This window comes from Nannobrachium achirus (assembly GCF_963921795.1).
Source record: "Nannobrachium achirus genome assembly, chromosome: 11".
Lineage (NCBI taxonomy): Eukaryota > Metazoa > Chordata > Actinopteri > Myctophiformes > Myctophidae > Nannobrachium > Nannobrachium achirus.
In genome coordinates, this window is record NC_137820.1 from 1,266,404 (window position 1) to 1,287,682 (window position 21,279).

Genomic DNA, 21,279 nt, shown 5'->3' on the forward strand with positions numbered 1-21,279 from the left:
ATTAAATCACCGACAGCAACTTCAAGTACATGTAATGCTCCTAGTTGAACAGCAGGTGGCGGTAAAATGCTACGGGAAAAACAACAACCCACAGGACGGAACGACCGTCCGTTGGTTCGTTGTTTCCTCCTTCCTGTCGGACTCTTTAGAGCGCTGCACCAACAGGCTGTCAGCGCTGTAGAAACAACACAAACATTCTGCTGGTTTAATGAGTTTATAACACAATAAAACACTGTTTAATGGCTTTATATTCACATTAAACATCACATTATTCATCTTTAACGTCCTTATCTGAGCTGTGTGCGTCCAGAGGAACCGCAGCAGCGACCAGTAGGAAGGTTGGTGGCTTTAATTCACTGAGAGCACTTTATACACACTGTGTGTGTGTGTGTGTGTGTGTGTGTGTGTGTGTGTGTGTGTGTGTGTGTGTGTGTGTGTGTGTGTGTGTGTGTGTGTGCGTGCGTGTCAACAATGTAACTCTGAGGGTGTACACAAATAGAACCAAATGGACCCGTAAGTCTGCCTTATAGACTATTAATCATTTCGTGTGTGTGTGTGTGTGTGTGTGTGTGTGTGCCTGCGTTAATGTAACTCTGACAGTGTAACACTCTCAGAGTCACAGAGCTGTAAGGGTCCATTTGGTTCCCAGTAAACTAACAAATCGGTGTGTGTGTGTGTGTGTGTGTGTGTGTGTGTGTGTGTGTGTGTGTGTGTGTGTGTGTGTGTGTGTGTGTGTGTGTGTGTGTGCGCGTGTGCGTGTGCGTGTGCTTTTAATAAGAGACAACATTGTTAGCTGTCAGACTCACCTCACCGCTACTCACCAGTTAAGAGTGGGTTGGCTCAGAGTAGATGACAGAGTACAGCAACTTGCAATGGGCCTGGTGTACAAGATACACTACACCACTATGATACCCAAGTACCTGTCAAAATACTTTATAAACGTTAAGGATGTCCATAATTACAACACCAGAGGCAGCGCCACAGATCACGTTCAACCCAGAGTCAACTCAAAGAAAGGGTCGAACTCGTTCTTCTGCTACACCACAAAAATGTGGAATGCCTTACCGAAGGCCATAAAGGAGTGTGGATCACTAGCATCCTTTAAAATTGCCCTGAAAAACCACTTACAGGCAGCAGCCGTTCGCAACTGGTAAAAAAAGAACCTAGCCCAACCCTACCCTCCCCTGCCCCTTCTTTGTATATACTGTTTTGTTTAGACTTACTGTCTTCTTTTGTTTTTCTTTACATATCTACTGCATAGTACTGTGTTCTATTTGTCTGTCATTCAATGTTATATGAGATACTTCAATGGTTTCCAGTGGAAATAAGCTTAGTCTTTTCATGGATCTCCTTTTAGTAGACCTTGTACCAGTGAACTGTACCATCATGAAACTGTACCTTTTCCTATGCAAACTTCTAATAAAGTCTTCAATCAATCAATCAAGCTTAGTTGGCTAATTAATGTTAAATGTTTTAATCAAGAAACTTAATTCATTTAATGAAGGTTTATCGTGTCATCAGAGCATGGTGTTGACTGTCATATGGTTTTTATATATTATCTGTTATTTGTATATGCTGATGAATTGAATACACAAGACCACAACGTAAACAAGTCCCCAGGACTTATGTATGTTCAATCCTTTTAGCCTTAATGTCTGACTGGACCTCTGTTTACATTTATAACTGTTACAGTATTGTGTTATGTTTATAGAAGTATACTCTTAATGTCTGACTGGACCTCTGTTTACATTTATAACTGTTACAGTATTGTGTTATGTTTATAGAAGTATACTCTTAATGTCTGACTGGACCTCTGTTTACATTTATAACTGTTACAGTATTGTGTTATGTTTATAGAAGTATACTCTTAATGTCTGACTGGACCTCTGTTTACATTTATAACTGTTACAGTATTGTGTTATGTTTATAGAAGTATACTCTTAATGTCTGACTGGACCTCTGTTTACATTTATAACTGTTACAGTATTGTGTTATGTTTATAGAAGTATACTCTTAATGTCTGACTGGACCTCTGTTTACATTTATAACTGTTACAGTATTGTGTTATGTTTATAGAAGTATACTCTTAATGTCTGACTGGACCTCTGTTTACATTTATAACTGTTACAGTATTGTGTTATGTTTATAGAAGTATACTCTTAATGTCTGACTGGACCTCTGTTTACATTTATAACTGTTACAGTATTGTGTTATGTTTATAGAAGTATACTCTTAATGTCTGACTGGACCTCTGTTTACATTTATAACTGTTACAGTATTGTGTTATGTTTATAGAAGTATACTCTTAATGTCTGACTGGACCTCTGTTTACATTTATAACTGTTACAGTATTGTGTTATGTTTATAGAAGTATACTCTTAATGTCTGACTGGACCTCTGTTTACATTTATAACTGTTACAGTATTGTGTTATCTGTTTATATCCTTAATGTCTGACTGTTAGCATAATAATTGTACTGTCTAGTGTCTAATGAAGCAGGGATTTTCAACTCAGGTTTAACTCAGGTCTGCAAATGTAAATAACGTTTTCATCCACTGCACATCTGAATTACACTGTTAATGTTTAGAATCTTACATCATATTACCTTACATAAATATGTACATCTTTACACCTGAGATATGGTAGGCTATGCCAGTGGTTCTCAACCTTTTTAGGCCGCAACCCTGAAAAGGTTTCCCTAGCCGGGGACCCCCAAAATAATCATATTTTAACTGGGGACCCCCCACCCTGATGAGCACCAAGAGTTGAGGCATTACGTTTTGTATAACACATCCGATCTACATGCTCACAACGCCTGCTATTTTCACAATTTCTGACTCTAATATTTGCCAATTTGTCCAATGATTAATTTGTCATTTTAGAGGTATTAAAAAGTCCTTAAATTGCCACTTTAGAAATGTGCAGATACCCTCTATACACTTAAACTTTATGTTGGTTTGTTTACTGTTGAGTGAGAAAACAATGTTTCACACATGAAAATAACGTTATACTTGACGTTTAACCACTTGAACCCCAGCATGCCTATTCTGGGGGGAAGGTTCACCAAAGATAGCGATGTGTTCTTGACGTGTGTGTTGCGCTCCATGGCCTTGGCCAAGTCCTTCAATGTGGGAATAGGAATGTTCTGGAAAAACAAGACACCCATTTCACAAGTGTATGTATGTTTTGTATAATAATCAAAATCTCCCAAGGAACTAACATTTTCAAATGACTAGTCCTGTGCCCGGGGGTGTGCACCAGTATATGAGGGATTGAATGTCCCTGAGGAGCCTCAAATGTAATGTTGGAGAACCCAGACTAGTGGAGCCCAAGTTGCTTCTTTTCACCTGACAGTGGAGATTTCCCTGGTTTGGACGTAGCGCGTGGAAGGAACACGTTATTCCAACCAGTTCCTTTCCCCTCCATCAAGCGCCCCAGCTGGCCAGGGGGAGGCAGTATAGAGACCAGGATTACTGACAAACTCTAGTCCAGGGGTTCCCAAACCTTTTTTTCACCCCCATGAATATTGTTTTAATCCGAGGCACCCCTACATTATAATTTTCACTCCCAGCACCTTATATTTATAGCATATCATCGTTGTCGGGTGGAAACCTTGTATGTCCAAAACAGTTCGTTTTGTATTCATCGTCTATAAAATGTACTAAACTAGTGAAAACAGCAGATCTACAAGCACGTGTGTTTGTAGATCGGCTGTTTTCACTCGTTTTGTACGACAGTCTTGTATGATGAACTACCCAGGGTGCCCCGTCACCGTCACCCACTTTGGAAACCCCTGCTCTAGTCTACATGGAGTCAGAGTGTAACAGCAACCCCTGGTCTAGTCTACATGGAGTCAGAGTGTAACAGCAACCCCTGGTCTAGTCTACATGGAGTCAGAGTGTAACAGCAACCCCTGGTCTAGTCTACATGGAGTCAGAGTGTAACAGCAACCCCTGGTCTAGTCTACATGGAGTCAGAGTGTAACAGCAACCCCTGGTCTAGTCTACATGGAGTCAGAGTGTAACAGCAACCCCTGCTCTAGTCTACATGGAGTCAGAGTGTAACAGCAATCACACTGGTAACCGTTAGAACAGTGGTTTGAACCTTCTTCACATCAAGGTTCATTATGTGTTCTGCATTTGATCCACAGAACCACCGTTTAGCCTCTCAAAACGAACTAACTAACCCATAAAATGAAACCAAATGGACCTGTTTAATTTCACAAAACCCCCTCCTACTCCTTTTTCGATCAAGACATACTGTAGCTTGCAGATCAGCTATTTCTTGGCTGATCTCCCACAAACCCAGAATAGAATAGAAATGCTTGGCGTTCAAGATCGGTATTTGATGAATTAGTTTATTCATATTATTGATATGTTCTTCCCAGCGATGGCGTCCCTGTCAGAGGAGGTTCTCCTGGTGGTGAAGAAGGTTCGTCAGAGGAAGCAGGACGGGACTTTGTACCTGATGGCCGAACGCATCGCCTGGGGACCCGAGGGGAAAGACCGCTTCTCTGTCAGCCACCTGTATGCAGATATACGCTGTAAGTAAACTGTTCTCTGTCAGCCACCTGTATGCAGATATACGCTGTAAGTAAACTGTTCTCTGTCAGCCACCTGTATGCAGATATACGCTGTAAGTAAACTGTTCTCTGTCAGCCACCTGTATGCAGATATACGCTGTAAGTAAACTGTTCTCTGTCAGCCACCTGTATGCAGATATACGCTGTAAGTATTAGGGATGCGGTATCGGTACTCGCAGTATCGGTACTCGCCCCGATAACGGCCTATTTTGCTGTACTCGTACTCGTCCCATATTGCTCACGGCAGCGCCAGATACCATTTAGTCCTAAGACACAGTTTTGTGTGTGTTAGTTCAACTAATGAACAGTGTTTTCACCTTCTCTCACTCTAGCCATGACAACATAATTATTTCAAGCATTTAATTTTGGAGCGCCACACACTATTTAAGCACTTAACTTACAGTATCGGTATTCGGTATCGGCAAGTACTCAAATTAAGTACTCGTACTTGTACTTGACCAGAATAAATGTAGTATTGGGACATCCCTAGTAAGTATTAAACTCTTCTCTATCAGCCACCTGTATGCTGATATACGCTGTAATGATCCCATTCGGAACAGGTACACATTATAGTGTATCATTATGTTATGCTTTAACAATTGAAAAATAGCACATATACAAGCTCACAGTGCGGCACCGAGTGCCACACTGTGAGCTTGTAGATCTGCTATTTTTGAAAAATCGTGAAAATTAGATTTTTGATCTGATTCTATAAGTGTCTTTGAAAACCCTATGTTTCTATGTCAGCAATCTGGCCAGCCATCGTCAAAGAAAAGGTCCTTTTCACTCAACTGGAGCTCAGTTAGTCTGTTCTTGAGAGACTACTATGTCAGTGGTTCTCAAATCTTTTCATGTCGAAGGACTCCCAAAATGATATTTATTTGGCCACGGACCCCCTTCTCAAAATATTTAGTTCCAGAGACCCCCCAGAAGCAAAATTTGAGTTACAAACGTTCGCTTTGAAAATACATATATTCAAAGATTTGCACAGATTTTCACAACTTCTTCAAACGCCGCGCTGCAAGCTTGTATATCTGCTATTTTTCACTGGTTAAAGCATTCAATAATTCTTGGCCTGAATGGGTTAACTCTTCTCTGTCATCCACCTGTATGCTGATATACACTGTAAGTAAACATCTGTACGCTGACATCTAGAGATGCTGCGATTGCGTTTTTTGGGGCCGATACCGATCAACTGGAACCAGTATCTGCAGATACGGATATTCCAGATCACAGCGTCAAATCAATTCTTCTATTTATTGTGTTACTGTAGCAGCATTTATATATTTAATGATTCTTCTTACAAAACACTGACATTGTATATTTTAAGTATAAACATTAGCAGATTGCAGGCTGAGGTCCTTTAGTATCCAATTCAACTTGTAGGAGTTGAAGCTGAGGTTACATTCAGTCCCACTGATAAATATTGTGAAAATAGCTGATCTAGCTTGTAGATCGGCAAAGCAGATAGTTATTGTATCATGATACACAATCTTATCACGATTATTGTTCATGTTGGTTTCAAGGTTATTTTTCAAGTTACTTACAACATACTTACTTACAGTTACAACCACTTACAAGGTAACAAAAACTAAAAGAAAAAGCAGTAACAGGCCATTTAGACCAGTGGTCCTCAAAGTGGGGTCCAGGGACTCTCTGGGTTCCTTTTGGGAGGTGTAAATTGACCCTTACAAGTAGGTAACTCTGACAGTGTACAAATGAAACCAAATGGACCCTTACTTCCGACAATAGCCGATCTACATGCAGCGTTGTGAGCATGTAGATCTGCTATTTTCACAATATTTATCTGTGGAACCGAGTCACATTAAATGTAATACCTACAATTCCAAGTGCTTGTCTGGGTGGGGGTCCCAAGTTCAAATATGTTTATTTTGGGGGTCACAGCCTAAAAAGGTTTGAGAACCCCTGCTAAAGAGCATTAACAAATTCATCCACCAGGGGCATTGACAACTCATTCTTATGACTTCCTATCTAGCCACGCTTTTTAAACTACATATTTTTTTAAAGAGACACCATAAAAAATATTGACTTTTATATTCGAATATTTGGTGAATGCCCTACTATGTACGCACATACAGTGGACACAGAAAGGTGGGGCAAACAGAAACGGTCGTGTCACGTGGCCAGACTGTTGACTCCCTCCATTTGCAAATGCTCCCGTCATACAGTCTGGGGCGACGGACGTTTTATGATGAGTACCTCCTCATAAATCTGGGGCGACGGAAGTGAAGCCTCCTCCTCACTTCTGTTTGGTTTTTAACATCGCACACATTTATCCTAATATAAATAAAAATCATCTAAGAATATTTAGCTTGCTGCTTAGCAGAAATGACATTTTATAATATATTTTCATCAACGGTAATGCCAGCCGGTAATTACTCGCCGTTCAGGAGCTGTAGTTCCAGTCTAAGGATGGGATAAAGCGATATTATCGTTTATCGCTATAGAAAAACACTGACGATAATCGTATCTTGGAGATGTAATTTATGGTGATATCGTCCTCCGTCATGCACTGGGATCAATTCACCTTTTATTTGCAGAGCTGCATATCTGGTACCATTTAAACCCTCTAGAATTGGTAAAAGGTTATTATAATATACGTACTTGAAACAGTATATAGCACAGGGGGGCTGCCAAATCTTTGTGTGGTAGAATTGTGTTTTTTACATTAACCACTTGAACCCTAGCATCCCTATTCTGAGTGGAACATTAGCCAAAAATAGCAGAGCTACAACGCCTCACATTGCGAGGCGTTGAAAGCTTGTAGATCGGCTATTTTTGGCAAAGCGGTTTGTGGAGGGAAAAGAAGAGCAGCTTATAGTATTTGACGGTTCAAGTGGTTGTCAAAAACATGTCTGAGCTGTCTTAAGAAATCTGTGAACATTTTTAATATGCAACACAATTTTATATAATATGTAGAGGGGGTCCCTGCTTCATCTCTCTCTCTCAGCTAAGGGGTCCCTGCTTCATCTCTCTCTCAGCTAAGGGGCCCCTGCTTCATCTCTCTCTCAGCTAAGGGGCCCCTGCTTCATCTCTCTCTCAGCTAAGGGGCCCCTGCTTCATCTCTCTCTCAGCTAAGGGGCCCCTGCTTCATCTCTCTCTCAGCTAAGGGGTCCCTGCTTCATCTCTCTCTCAGCTAAGGGGCCCCTGCTTCATCTCTCTCAGCTAAGGGGCCCCTGCTTCATCTCTCTCTCAGCTAAGGGGTCCCTGCTTCATCTCTCTCTCAGCTAAGGGGTCCCTGCTTCATCTCTCTCTCAGCTAAGGGGTCCCTGGCCTGAAAACGTTGAAGACGCCGGCCTTATAATGCTGCTGCTGCTGTGTTGTTGTTTCAGGTCAGAAGATCAGTCCAGACGGTAAGGCTAAGATCCAGCTGCAGCTGGTGCTCCACACCGGAGAAAACACCACCTTCCACTTCTCCAACCAGAGCTCCGCCATGAAGGACCGCGACGCTGCCAAGGAGCTGCTGCAGCAGCTGCTGCCCAAGTTCAAGAAGAAGGCTGACAAGGAGCTGGAGGAGAAGAACAGGTGAGGAACATCTGCCGTCTCAGCAGCTTCCTCAGTGTCTTGGCTGCTGGTCATTAGATTGTCAGTCCATGCTCCTCGGGTTCGCATGCTGCTCGCACCACTTTGTTTCTACCAATAAATGACGCGTGTTTCCTAAACCTACCAGGCTTGAGTTAAGACCCGCCTCACGGAAACGCGAGAAGTTCTAGGAGTGGCTGAAATCTTTGACGGTCACATGGAGGGTGGATGAAGTCAATAAAGGCATGAAGACAATCTTAAAACTTGTACTGAGAAAAGCCTGCATTTGCACAATGCACAGCTATTAATTTGTCACTACAGTGCTCACAATAAACTGTGCTAAACAAAAACCTGAAACTTACTTTGTACTGTGCTTAAAAAAGGGAAACTTTGTAACTTTGCAAAAGAGAAAAATGTAATGAGAAAGCTATTAATTTGTCACTACTGTGCTCAAAATAAAAACTCTTGCTGATTATCAGTTAAATTGTTATAGTTTGGATATGGCTTTGGGCGTATTATGCTGTGTGTATCATTGTAATGGATCGGTAGGTAGGTAGGTAGGTAGTAGGTACAGTATTGCTTTGCACTAAGAGCACTATAAACGTTCATATATGCACTTTCATACTTAAGATTATTGAGAGGGGCGTTTCCGCGAGGCGGGTCTTAACTCAAGCCTGGTGGGTTTAGGAAACACAGAGGCGCGCCGTCTCAGGCGACCTTGAACCACGTGAGACACCGCCAAGCGAGCACATTGCCGCGTCGAGCAGTGTGAAGTAGTTATGTGACGGTTTCCGGTATTACCGGTTCGATCCGGTTTACTTGATGATACCGGTTCAGTTTATGAATACCGACTAAACCGAGTAAAAAAAAAAGAGAAAAGTATCCAATTAAAATATATCTTACAAATGTAAACGTATGCTGGCGGGCTTCACGTGTATTTTCCGACAGCATCAAATTCATTCTGTATTGTATTTATGTTTGTGTATACTGAGTGAGTCTAGTGGAGCGCAGATCTGCTACTGTTGTTGACAGCTGCTCGAAGCCTAGTGCTGCTGCCTGCGACAGCGACCCGCCTCCTCCTTCATTCAATCACAACTGGACACGCGCTATTGTTTATAGATGTGGTGGTGGACATTGGACAACGTGTTAGAAGCCACACAGGTCTTCATTGCGTCTTTACAACAATAGCGACGATTAACGTTGGGGTGAACGTGGTCAAATAACCTTTATTGGCTAAACTACTAAAACTACAACATGGAGGAAGCAAGCTAGCCTAGCATGTATGCTATCTGGATACAGTATGCATGTAGCCTAGCCTAGCCTAGCCTAGCGTTTTCGTGGCGGCGCCGTCCCTTTGGTGGTCCGCGGGGGGTCGCGGGGGTCCGCCGGGGGCCGCGGACCACCACGGCCGCCTGTGCCTTGCCCTCCCGTATCCATAGAGGGTCGGCACGTCCCTCTATGATCAAAACAAAAAGTAGCCGATCTACAAGCAATCCCAGTCCACTGTTTTTGACCCAATCCACTGGTCCTCTGTACAGCAGAGCAAACACAAACACGGCAGAGAGCCCCCCATTCCACAGAAGCAGTAACAGTACAAACAGGAGACATCTCACTGAGAAGATCCATATAGATAAAATAACAGGTGGCTGTTGATTATGAGGACTCTGTAAAAGTTCTCTACAAGAGTTATAATTTATGGCTAAATCGGCACCATAAATGTGTCCGCTTCTATCTGCGCCCCCAAGTGGTCAAAACCGGTATTACCGGTTCGGTTCGATTTTTAATTAAATATCGAACCGGTTTTAAAAAAAATCAAACCGTCACATGACTAGTGTGAAGGTCGCATGAGACGACCTCAGCACCGTCCGAGTTTCAGTTATGTCACGATACGGACATAATAGTACATCTTCACCCCCCCCGAGAAAATGGATGATAACATAATTCCAGCCACTGAGGAGAAACTCTTGGACAGACCGACACTCAGACAGACATTTGGAGAATTATATGTTTGATGTGCAGGATCTAATTTGCTGTAAATTATGTACTGTAACTTCATTTAATTGACGACATTTAAAAATATATATTTGATTTCCGTTCTATTTGATTTTGAATTGCTACACTAGGATTTAAAGATCTGGTGTGTTTGTGGAGGATTTAAAGATCTGTTTTCTCCCAGAATGCTTCAGGAGGGTTTAAAGATCTGTTTTCTCCCAGAATGCTCCAGGAGGGTTTAAAGATCTGTTTTCTCCCATAATGCTCCAGGAGGATCTAAAGATCTGTTTTCTCCCAGAATGCTGCAGGAGGATTTAAAGATCTGTTTTCTCCCAGAATGCTCCAGGAGGATTTAAAGATCTGTTTTTTCCCAGAATGCTGCAGGAGGATTTAAAGATCTGTTTTCTCCCAGAATGCTCCAGGAGGATCTAAAGATCTGTTTTCTCCCAGAATGCTGCAGGAGGATTTAAAGATCTGTTTTTTCCCAGAATGCTCCAGGAGGATCTAAAGATCTGTTTTCTCCCAGAATGCTGCAGGAGGGTCTAAAGATCTGTTTTCTCCCAGAATGCTGCTGGAGGATCTAAAGATCTGTTTTCTCCCAGAATGCTGCTGGAGGATCTAAAGCTCTGTTTTCTCCCAGAATGCTGCAGGAGGATCCGGTGCTGTTCCAGCTCTATAAGGATCTGGTGGTGAGTCAGGTGATCAGCGCTGAGGAGTTCTGGACCAATCGGCTGAGCCTGAACAACACGGAGCCCTGCCTGTCAGCCAATAAGCAGGAGGTTGGGATCTCTGCTGCTTTCCTGGTGAGTCTATATATATATATATACTGTACATATAAATATACTGTAGATTATAGATTATAGATTATAGATTATATATAAATATACTGTAAATTATATAGATTATACACATCTCTGAGTTTATATATTATATATAAATTATATACAAAATATCTGCTCCTTTCTGGTGAGTTTATAAATTACTGTGTAGATTCAGGTGTGGTCAAAAGTGTACATACACTTGTAAAGAACACATATACAGGGGTGAGATGCCGTGGGCTCGGTTGGGCTCGGCGAGCCCAGACTTCTTTTTTTCAAGCTGCACGTACGCACGCCCCACATGCACGCACACACGACACGTGCGTGCACGCACGTCGTCAAGTTGTGTGAGCCGCGGTCAGCACGAACACTTCAGTCCCCCTACCTGGCTAGCTGCTTTGCATAACAATACTCGGGTAGGCAGTTCTCACCTACGTCCTCATTTACACTTGTACACGGCCAGCAGCACGCTCGACTTGCATTCTTTGCAGACATTTACCTTTCGTAACCTCTCCCTCCGCCCTGCAGCTCCGAGATAAGCTTCCCCACTCTTGTGATCCACAATCGTTAGTCGCGGGGAAGCTCAGCCGTTCGCGAAAACTTCTTACCATACAGTACACTTGCAAAGAACATACTGGTTATGTCATGGGAGTTTTGACTTTCCAATCATTTTTAACTCATTTGCTGCTCTTTTAAACATCGCTGAACTCAGCAACTGCCAAAATGTCCTTACCTTTTAACGTGGGCACGTGCACGATCTGTGCATGTATCATGTAGAAGGCGTGTAGACCCGACCACAGCTTTAAAATAAAACAATCCCATTGGAAAAAGACATATCTGTTGTCAGGTATTTGTCACCGTTTACATAAAAAACTCAAGTAAAAGGCAGAGCTGTGCGCTATGGTCCTGCGTGGCACGTTCGTGCACATAGCAGACAATATGTGCACGGATCATATGCCAGGCGGGTAAAAGACTCATAACAGTTTCCAAATTAAAAAAAAGAAAAAAAAGACAATTCTATGGCCGTGCAAATCTGCTGGGTCCAAAACATACAGTATATACAATAATGCTAATGTCCCGTGGCCATGTAGAACGTTGTGTCAATCTTGGACAAGCTTGGAGCACTGAATGATTAAAAACTAAATAAGAGTTTGTTAAACTCTTAGATAACTATAATAACTATACACTGTGTTCTAGATTTCTGCACACATTCAGTGTGTTATACTGTATATCTTATGTGTCACAGACAGACATTCAGTTTGTTTTATATTTCTACATTTACAGGCAGACATCAGTGTGTTTTACAGTATATTTCTGTTAACAGGCAGACATCAGGCCACAGACAGACATACGTTTTATATTATCGTCGTTGTCTGGTGGAAACCCTGTATGTCCAAAACTCTTCATTTTGCACTTAAACTAGTGAAAACAGCCGATCTACAAGCACACAAAGCCTCGCACCGCGAGGCGTTGTGTGCTGCTGTTTGGACTACCTTTGTGCGACAGCCTTGTATGATGAAGCGGGGCTTTATTTTGCGAAAAGAAAAACATACACATTTAAAACTTGGAGATACAAGGTTTCTGCCGGACAGTGACGATATCTATATTTCAGGCAGACATACAGCACTACTCATATCTCCACCACCGTTGCTCCTATCCATGCCAAACTTTGCACACACATTCCTTGGCTGGCAAACCACAACTTCCACCCCTCATTTCTCACATGGCCCTCTTCTAGCGCCACCATGAGGCCAATTTCTTTTTAAACATTTTTGGACACTGCTCCTATAGATTTTGGCCTAAAATCACACAAAGCGGTACACAGTATCTCTACAGTCATGTCATCAACATGGATCTGTCCCATTTCCCATATTCCCTCCTGATTGGCTACCATTGCCTTCTAAAGTTTGTGTATGTGACCTGACGGTCGCTTATCTCCTGATTAGGGAGTCTTATTGGTCGATCTATAGATCTATGTTAACAGGCAGACAGACAGATGTTTTATAGATCTACATTTATTAACAGGCAGACATACGGCCACAGACATACGGATGTTTTATATATCTGTATTTCAGGCAGACATTCGGATGTTTTATAGATCTACATTTATTAACAGGCAGACATACGGATGTTCTATAGATCTATGTTTCTACATTAACAGGCAGACATTCGGCCACAGACAGATGTTCTATAGATCTATGTTTCTACATTAACAGGCAGACATTCGGCCACAGACAGATGTTCTATAGATCTATGTTTCTATGTTAACAGGCAGACATTCGGCCACAGACAGATGTTTTATAGATCTATGTTTCTATGTTAACAGGCAGACATTCGGCCACAGACAGATGTTTTATAGATCTATGTTTCTATGTTAACAGGCAGACATTCGGCCACAGACAGATGTTCTATAGATCTATGTTTCTACATTAACAGGCAGACATACAGATGTTTTATATATCTGTATTTCAGGCAGACATTCGGCCACAGACAGACGGATGTTTTATATATCTGTATTTCAGGCAGACATTCGGCCACAGACAGATGTTCTATAGATCTATGTTTCTATGTTAACAGGCAGACATTCGGCCACAGACAGATGTTCTATAGATCTATGTTTCTATGTTAACAGGCAGACATACGGCCACAGACAGATGTTCTATAGATCTGTGTTTCTATGTTAACAGGCAGACATTCGGCCACAGACAGATGTTCTATAGATCTATGTTTCTATGTTAACAGGCAGACATTCGGCCACAGACAGATGTTCTATAGATCTGTGTTTCTATGTTAACAGGCAGACATTCGGCCACAGACAGATGTTCTATAGATCTATGTTTCTATGTTAACAGGCAGACATTCGGCCACAGACAGATGTTCTATAGATCTGTGTTTCTATGTTAACAGGCAGACATTCGGCCACAGACAGATGTTCTATAGATCTGTGTTTCTATGTTAACAGGCAGACATTCGGCCACAGACAGATGTTCTATAGATCTGTGTTTCTATGTTAACAGGCAGACATTCGGCCACAGACAGATGTTCTATAGATCTATGTTTCTATGTTAACAGGCAGACATACGGCCACAGACAGATGTTCTATAGATCTGTGTTTCTATGTTAACAGGCAGACATTCGGCCACAGACAGATGTTCTATAGATCTATGTTTCTATGTTAACAGGCAGACATTCGGCCACAGACAGATGTTCTATAGATCTGTGTTTCTATGTTAACAGGCAGACATTCGGCCACAGACAGATGTTCTATAGATCTGTGTTTCTATGTTAACAGGCAGACATTCGGCCACAGACAGATGTTCTATAGATCTGTGTTTCTATGTTAACAGGCAGACATTCGGCCACAGACAGATGTTCTATAGATCTATGTTTCTATGTTAACAGGCAGACATACGGCCACAGACAGATGTTCTATAGATCTGTGTTTCTATGTTAACAGGCAGACATTCGGCCACAGACAGATGTTCTATAGATCTATGTTTCTATGTTAACAGGCAGACATTCGGCCACAGACAGATGTTCTATAGATCTGTGTTTCTATGTTAACAGGCAGACATTCGGCCACAGACAGATGTTCTATAGATCTGTGTTTCTATGTTAACAGGCAGACATTCGGCCACAGACAGATGTTCTATAGATCTGTGTTTCTATGTTAACAGGCAGACATTCGGCCACAGACAGACAGATGTTCTATAGATCTGTGTTTCTATGTTAACAGGCAGACATTCGGCCACAGACAGATGTTCTATAGATCTATGTTTCTATGTTAACAGGCAGACATTCGGCCACAGACAGATGTTCTATAGATCTGTGTTTCTATGTTAACAGACAGACATTCGGCCACAGACAGATGTTCTATAGATCTATGTTTCTATGTTAACAGGCAGACATTCGGCCACAGACAGATGTTCTATAGATCTATGTTTCTATGTTAACAGGCAGACATTCGGCCACAGACAGATGTTCTATAGATCTGTGTTTCTATGTTAACAGGCAGACATTCGGCCACAGACAGATGTTCTATAGATCTGTATTTCTACATTAACAGGCAGACAGACAGATGTTTTATATATCTGTATTTCAGGCAGACATTCGGCCACAGACAGATGTTCTATAGATCTGTGTTTCTATGTTAACAGGCAGACATTCGGCCACAGACAGATGTTCTATAGATCTATGTTTCTACATTAACAGGCAGACAGACAGATGTTTTGTATATCTGTATTTCAGGCAGACATTCGGCCACAGACTGACGGCTGCAACGGGCTGAGGTACAACCTGACGGCTGACATCATCGAGTCCATCTTCAGAACCTACCCTGCAGGTTAGATCTACAAACCCTACGCTCATCTGATCTATAGACCCTACCCAGCAGGTAATAGATCTATAGAACCTCCCCTCATCTGATCTATAGAACCTACCCAGCAGGTAATAGATCTATAGAACCTCCCCTCATCTGATCTATAGACCCTACCCAGCAGGTAATAGATCTATAGAACCTCCCCTCATCTGATCTATAGACCCTACCCAGCAGGTAATAGATCTATAGAACTTCCCCTCATCTGATCTATAGAACCTACCCAGCAGGTAGTAAATATCTGATCTATAGAACCTACCCAGCAGGTATTGATTCGGATATCGTATCGGCATGTTAAAAAGTGTTATCGTAACCAGACCTGGAATTGGCCTCTTGGCCTTTGGTGTTGTCCTTTGTTTGAGGACACAAAGGCCAAATGCCAGGGCAGGAAGGCCATCAATTAAAACAAGGTTTTGGTCCATTGAAAGAATTTGTTGAATTTAAGGGTTTGGTATGATAACCTGATCTGCAGTCAAATAGATAATATGGTATTTATATCCATGTTCAGCCCTGCACCAATCAAAGTCACTGGATTGGTTTAACATGGCAGTGGTGCTTCACCAATCTCGTCCAGAGACCAGTTAAAGTTGCTATAAGCAGTGTTCTGCTGACATAAGCAGGAAACAGGCAATTGTTTATTTTTATTTTATTACATGCAGGCGGCTAACAATGCTCCCTAAACAAATGTAGTCTCTGTGTTGCTTCTAGGACAGGGATACTCAAACTTCTGAACCGGTGGGCCACATTACAAAAATGACAAGGGGCCGCGGGCCGGTAAAATCTCGCTCTTTCGAACGACCATCATTTCGATCAGAGGGTTAGCGACTCACCCCACGGAGGTTAACGTTAGGATAAGGGTTAGAGTCGCTTGTAGAAACAGCGAAGCTATCCCCTGCGGGCCAGCTGATAAAATGACATTACTTGATAACGTTTTGCTTTATTTCCACATAACTCAAGACAATTGCAATGTGGATTATTTTATGGCTTGGAATTCCATTTATATTCTGTCAATGACAACATTTGTAATCAAAGTAATTTGCTACATTTTCTCTTTTTTTTAATAATTATGTGAAATTTGCATATTCCACAAAAACACCAAAACAAACTAATGTACGTTTGTCTGCTATTTGTCTGGGTTGATATCTGTCTGCCTGCTATCAAGTGGGATAACATTAAAGATAGCTGAGCACATCAATGCTATTTATGACTTTGCCACATTCAACACAAAAGTCTTTTTACAGAAAATAAACTTGTGAGAATTGATAGTTAAGGAAAATAAAATAAAATCAAACAATCTACTTAGATATAGATAGATACCTTTATTATCCCAAGGGGGAAATTCAGTTGTCCAGTAGTAGCACAGCAGTATACAGTTATTTACAAAGTTACAGAGACGTAAGAAGAAAAAAAAACTTAACATAGATTACCCAGACTGTTTAGCTACCAAATGGCTAATGATGCAGTTGTAGAAGTAGAAGTAGAGCTACAGTACGTCTCTTCATTTAGATAGGCCTACAATAACATTTTGGGTATGCTAATAAGTTGGGAAGAGGCAGAGCCACTGGTAAAAAAAGAGAAGAAATCGGTGATTTCTATGGCAGTTTTCACGATGTTTTGGCCATTATCTCTGGAACGCAAGGTCCAATCTGCTCAGTTTAAAGCTTGTTGGATGCGCAACTTTGAGGACATTAAGCTGGTGGGCCAGTCAAAGTGGCCCGCGGGCCGGAGTTTGAGTTTCACTGTTCTAGGAGCCACAGTCTGCCTTCAAAACTATTATTTTATCTGTAAGAAGCTCTGTCACTAGCAGCTCATTGGTGGATGAACCAGCTGACCGGGGCTAAAAGGATTGACAGACAGGTCAACCAATCCGAACAAGAACGAGAGGCGGTCCTGATTGGACCCTGACAGGGCAGGCTATCTGTCTATCGACCAATGAAAGAACTTCTTACAGATAAAATAATAGTTTTGGAGGTAGACTGCGGCTCCTAGAAGCGTCACAGAGACTAGATTTTTTAGGGAGCATTGTTAGCCGCCTGAATATAATCTCTGAATCTGAAACCTGAATCTCTGCGGTTTTATCTCGGTCGGGAGCGGTTGGGAATTAGTTTCGCGACCAAATGTAAACAAACTGACATGCGTTTTTACTTTTACGTCCAAGTGTTAAAGATGGGGACTCGGGAGTTAAGATTTCAGAATCTCAACAAAATACACTGGTGTCTACTGTACATGACAAGAAAGAGACACTGGTGTCTACATGACAAGAAAGAGACACTGGTGTCTACATGACAAGAAGGAGACACTGGTGTCTACATGACAAGAAGGAGACACTGGTGTCTACATGACAAGAAAGAGACACTGGTGTCTACATGACAAGAAGGAGACACTGGTGTCTACATGACAAGAAGGAGACACTGGTGTCTACATGACAAGAAGGAGACACTGGTGTCTACATGACAAGAAAGAGACACTGGTGTCTACATGACAAGTTATGTGTCAAATCTGTCATGTGCAACTTCAAAGCCTACAAGCCAAACTGAAATGTAATTGTCAACGACAGAAACACAATTAAATCCTTAATCAGAATTACCGTATTTCAGTGACAATTAATCGTCATGTAAAAAAGTCATAATCGTGACTTTAACGGTGGTGTTGTGTGTTTACAGTGAGACAGTAGTTCTTTATAGAGGTGTTGTGTGTTTACAGTGATACAGTAGTTCTTTATAGAGGTGTTGTGTGTTTACAGTGATACAGTAGTTCTTTATAGAGGTGTTGTGTGTTTACAGTGATACAGTAGTTCTTTATAGAGATGTTGTGTGTTTACAGTGATACAGTAGTTCTTTATAGAGGTGTTGTGTGTTTACAGTGAGACAGTAGTTCTTTATAGAGGTGTTGTGTGTTTACATTGAGACAGTAGTTCTTTATAGAGATGTTGTGTGTTTACAGTGATACAGTAGTTCTTTATAGAGGTGTTGTGTGTTTACAGTGAGACAGTAGTTCTTTATAGAGGTGTTGTGTGTTTACAGTGAGACAGTAGTTCTTTATAGAGGTGTTGTGTGTTTACAGTGATACAGTAGTTCTTTATAGAGGTGTTGTGTGTTTACATTGATACAGTAGTTCTTTATAGAGGTGTTGTGTGTTTACAGTGACACAGTAGTTCTTTATAGAGGTGTTGTGTGTTTACAGTGATACAGTAGTTCTTTATAGAGGTGTTGTGTGTTTACAGTGATACAGTAGTTCTTTATAGAGGTGTTGTGTGTTTACAGTGATACAGTAGTTCTTTATAGAGGTGTTGTGTGTTTACAGTGATACAGTAGTTCTTTATAGAGGTGTTGTGTGTTTACAGTGATACAGTAGTTCTTTATAGAGGTGTTGTGTGTTTACAGTGATACAGTAGTTCTTTATAGAGGTGTTGTGTGTTTACAGTGATACAGTAGTTCTTTATAGAGGTGTTGTGTGTTTACAGTGATACAGTAGTTCTTTATAGAGGTGTTGTGTGTTTACATTGATACAGTAGTTCTTTATAGAGGTGTTGTGTGTTTACAGTGAGACAGTAGTTCTTTATAGAGGTGTTGTGTGTTTACAGTGAGACAGTAGTTCTTTATAGAGGTGTTGTGTGTTTACAGTGATACAGTAGTTCTTTATAGAGGTGTTGTGTGTTTACAGTGATACAGTAGTTCTTTAAAGAGGTGTTGTGTGTTTCTCCAGTGAGACAGAAGTACAGTGAGAACGTTCCTCACACGCTGACAGAGAAGGACTTCTGGACGAGGTTCTTCCAGTCTCACTACTTCCACAGAGACCGCATCAACACCGGAGCACAAGACATCTTCTCTGAGTGCGCCAAGCAGGACGACAAAGGTAGGCTCTCATCTGTAGGCTCTCATCTGTAGGCTCTCATCTGTAGGCTCTCATCTGTAGGCTGTAGGCTCTCATCTGTAGGCTCTCATCTGTAGGCTCTCATCTGTAGGCTCTCATCTGTAGGCTGTAGGCTCTCATCTGTAGGCTCTCATCTGTAGGCTGTAGGCTCTCATCTGTAGGCTCTCATCTGTAGGCTGTAGGCTCTCATCTGTAGGCTGTAGGCTCTCATATGTAGGCTCTCATCTGTAGGCTGTAGGCTCTCATATGTAGGCTCTCATCTGTAGGCTCTCATCTGTAGGCTCTCATCTGTAGGCTGTAGGCTCTCATCTGTAGGCTCTCATCTGTAGGCTGTAGGCTCTCATCTGTAGGCTCTCATCTGTAGGCTCTCATCTGTAGGCTCTCATCTGTAGGCTGTAGGCTCTCATCTGTAGGCTGTAGGCTCTCATATGTAGGCTCTCATCTGTAGGCTCTCATCTGTAGGCTCTCATATGTAGGCTCTCATATGTAGGCTCTCATCTGTAGGCTCTCATATGTAGGCTCTCATCTGTAGGCTCTCATATGTAGGCTCTCATCTGTAGGCTCTCATATGTAGGCTCTCATATGTAGGCTCTCATCTGTAGGCTCTCATATGTAGGCTCTCATCTGTAGGCTCTCATCTGTAGGCTCTCATATGTAGGCTCTCGTCTGTAGGCTCTCATATGTAGGCTCTCATCTGTAGGCTCTCATCTGTAGGCTCTCATATGTAGGCTCTCATATGTAGGCTCTCATCTGTAGGCTCTCATATGTAGGCTCTCATATGTAGGCTCTCATATGTAGGCTCTCATATGTAGGCTCTCATCTGTAGGCTCTCATATGTAGGCTCTCATATGTAGGCTCTCATCTGTAGGCTCTCATATGTAGGCTCTCATATGTAGGCTCTCATATGTAGGCTCTCATCTGTAGGCTCTCATATGTAGGCTATCATCTGTAGGCTCTCATCTGTAGGCTCTCAGAAAGGTAGGCATCACATCATCTATAAATATGGTGCTCCAGGGACCCCCCAGAAGCATATATTTGAGTTACAAATGTTCGCTTTTAAAAAGATATATTGAAAAATTAATTAATTAATAATTCTATGCCTAAATGGGTTAATATTGATGCGTTCAGGGTTCCCACGGTCATGAAGTTCCTGGAAATATTTTGAAATTAGAAAACTATTTTTCCAGTACTGGAAAAGTTTTGGAATTGATCAAGGGTCCTGGAAGGTCCTGGAAAGAATAGCTATGCATTGTCTTTGGTTATTGATTTTGTTAATACCTCTGAAATGACAAATTTAACATTGGCCAAATTGTCAAATATATAGAGGCAGAAATTGTGAAAAGGCGTTGTTAGCATGTAGATCTGCTATTTTCACAATAGAACCGTGTTATACAAAATTCCTCTACTCTTAGTGCTCGTCAGGGTGGGGGGGGGGGGGGGGTCCCCAGTAAAAATATGATTATTTGGGGGGTCACGGTCTGAAAAGGTTGAGAACCACTGGCATACACTACCTGTCTTTGGGCGTTGCGCATTGGAGTAAGCGACTCGTTATTGAGCTGAATTATTGTTATTTAGTCCTGGAAATTGGGTTAAATATTCTGGAAAGGTTTTGGAAAGGTTTTGGAAATGAATTGATAAAAATGTGTGGGAACCCTGTGTGTTGAATGAAGGTCTAAAGAACATGGTGGTCCAAGGAGTGAAGAACCCTCTGGTTGACCTGCTGAAACTGGAGGATAAAAGCACTGACGAGGTGAGAGAACACTTACTGTATGCTGCCATAGTGTTGCCATATCCATCCATCCATAGATGTGTGTAGATGAATTGCCAAGGCTTATTCCTATTTTATTGACCTGATGTTTGGTGGTGCCGCTGTGCGTGCGGCAGATCCCGTTCAAAGACCTTTCTTTTACGCAGAGAAGAAACAATACAAGCACGATGATCTGTGTGTGAGTTGATTTTTGCGAATCGACTCGACTCAGTAAAAAGTCGACTTTATCGTTTGATGACGTCATCACATTGACAGCGTGAACGGGAGACAAAACAGGAACATGTGTGTTACCTCGGAGCTTCATAGAACGGCCTAAAGCCATCTTTTC

At 41.8% G+C, this 21,279-nt stretch overlaps 1 protein-coding gene across 1 annotated transcript in view; it reads left to right on the forward strand.

Annotated features, from left to right (window-relative positions):
* Positions 1-203: 203 nt before the first annotated feature.
* gtf2h1 (general transcription factor IIH, polypeptide 1) overlaps positions 204-21,279 on the forward strand; it is a 41,267-nt gene continuing 20,191 nt past the window's right edge. The window contains exons 1-7 of the mRNA XM_080736541.1: positions 204-338; positions 4,388-4,543; positions 7,936-8,128; positions 10,758-10,920; positions 15,184-15,277; positions 19,016-19,165; positions 20,854-20,933. Of these exons, the coding sequence (XP_080592667.1) occupies positions 4,390-4,543; positions 7,936-8,128; positions 10,758-10,920; positions 15,184-15,277; positions 19,016-19,165; positions 20,854-20,933 (834 nt within the window). The 5' untranslated portion in view covers positions 204-338; positions 4,388-4,389. The remainder of the gene's footprint in view (positions 339-4,387; positions 4,544-7,935; positions 8,129-10,757; positions 10,921-15,183; positions 15,278-19,015; positions 19,166-20,853; positions 20,934-21,279) is intronic.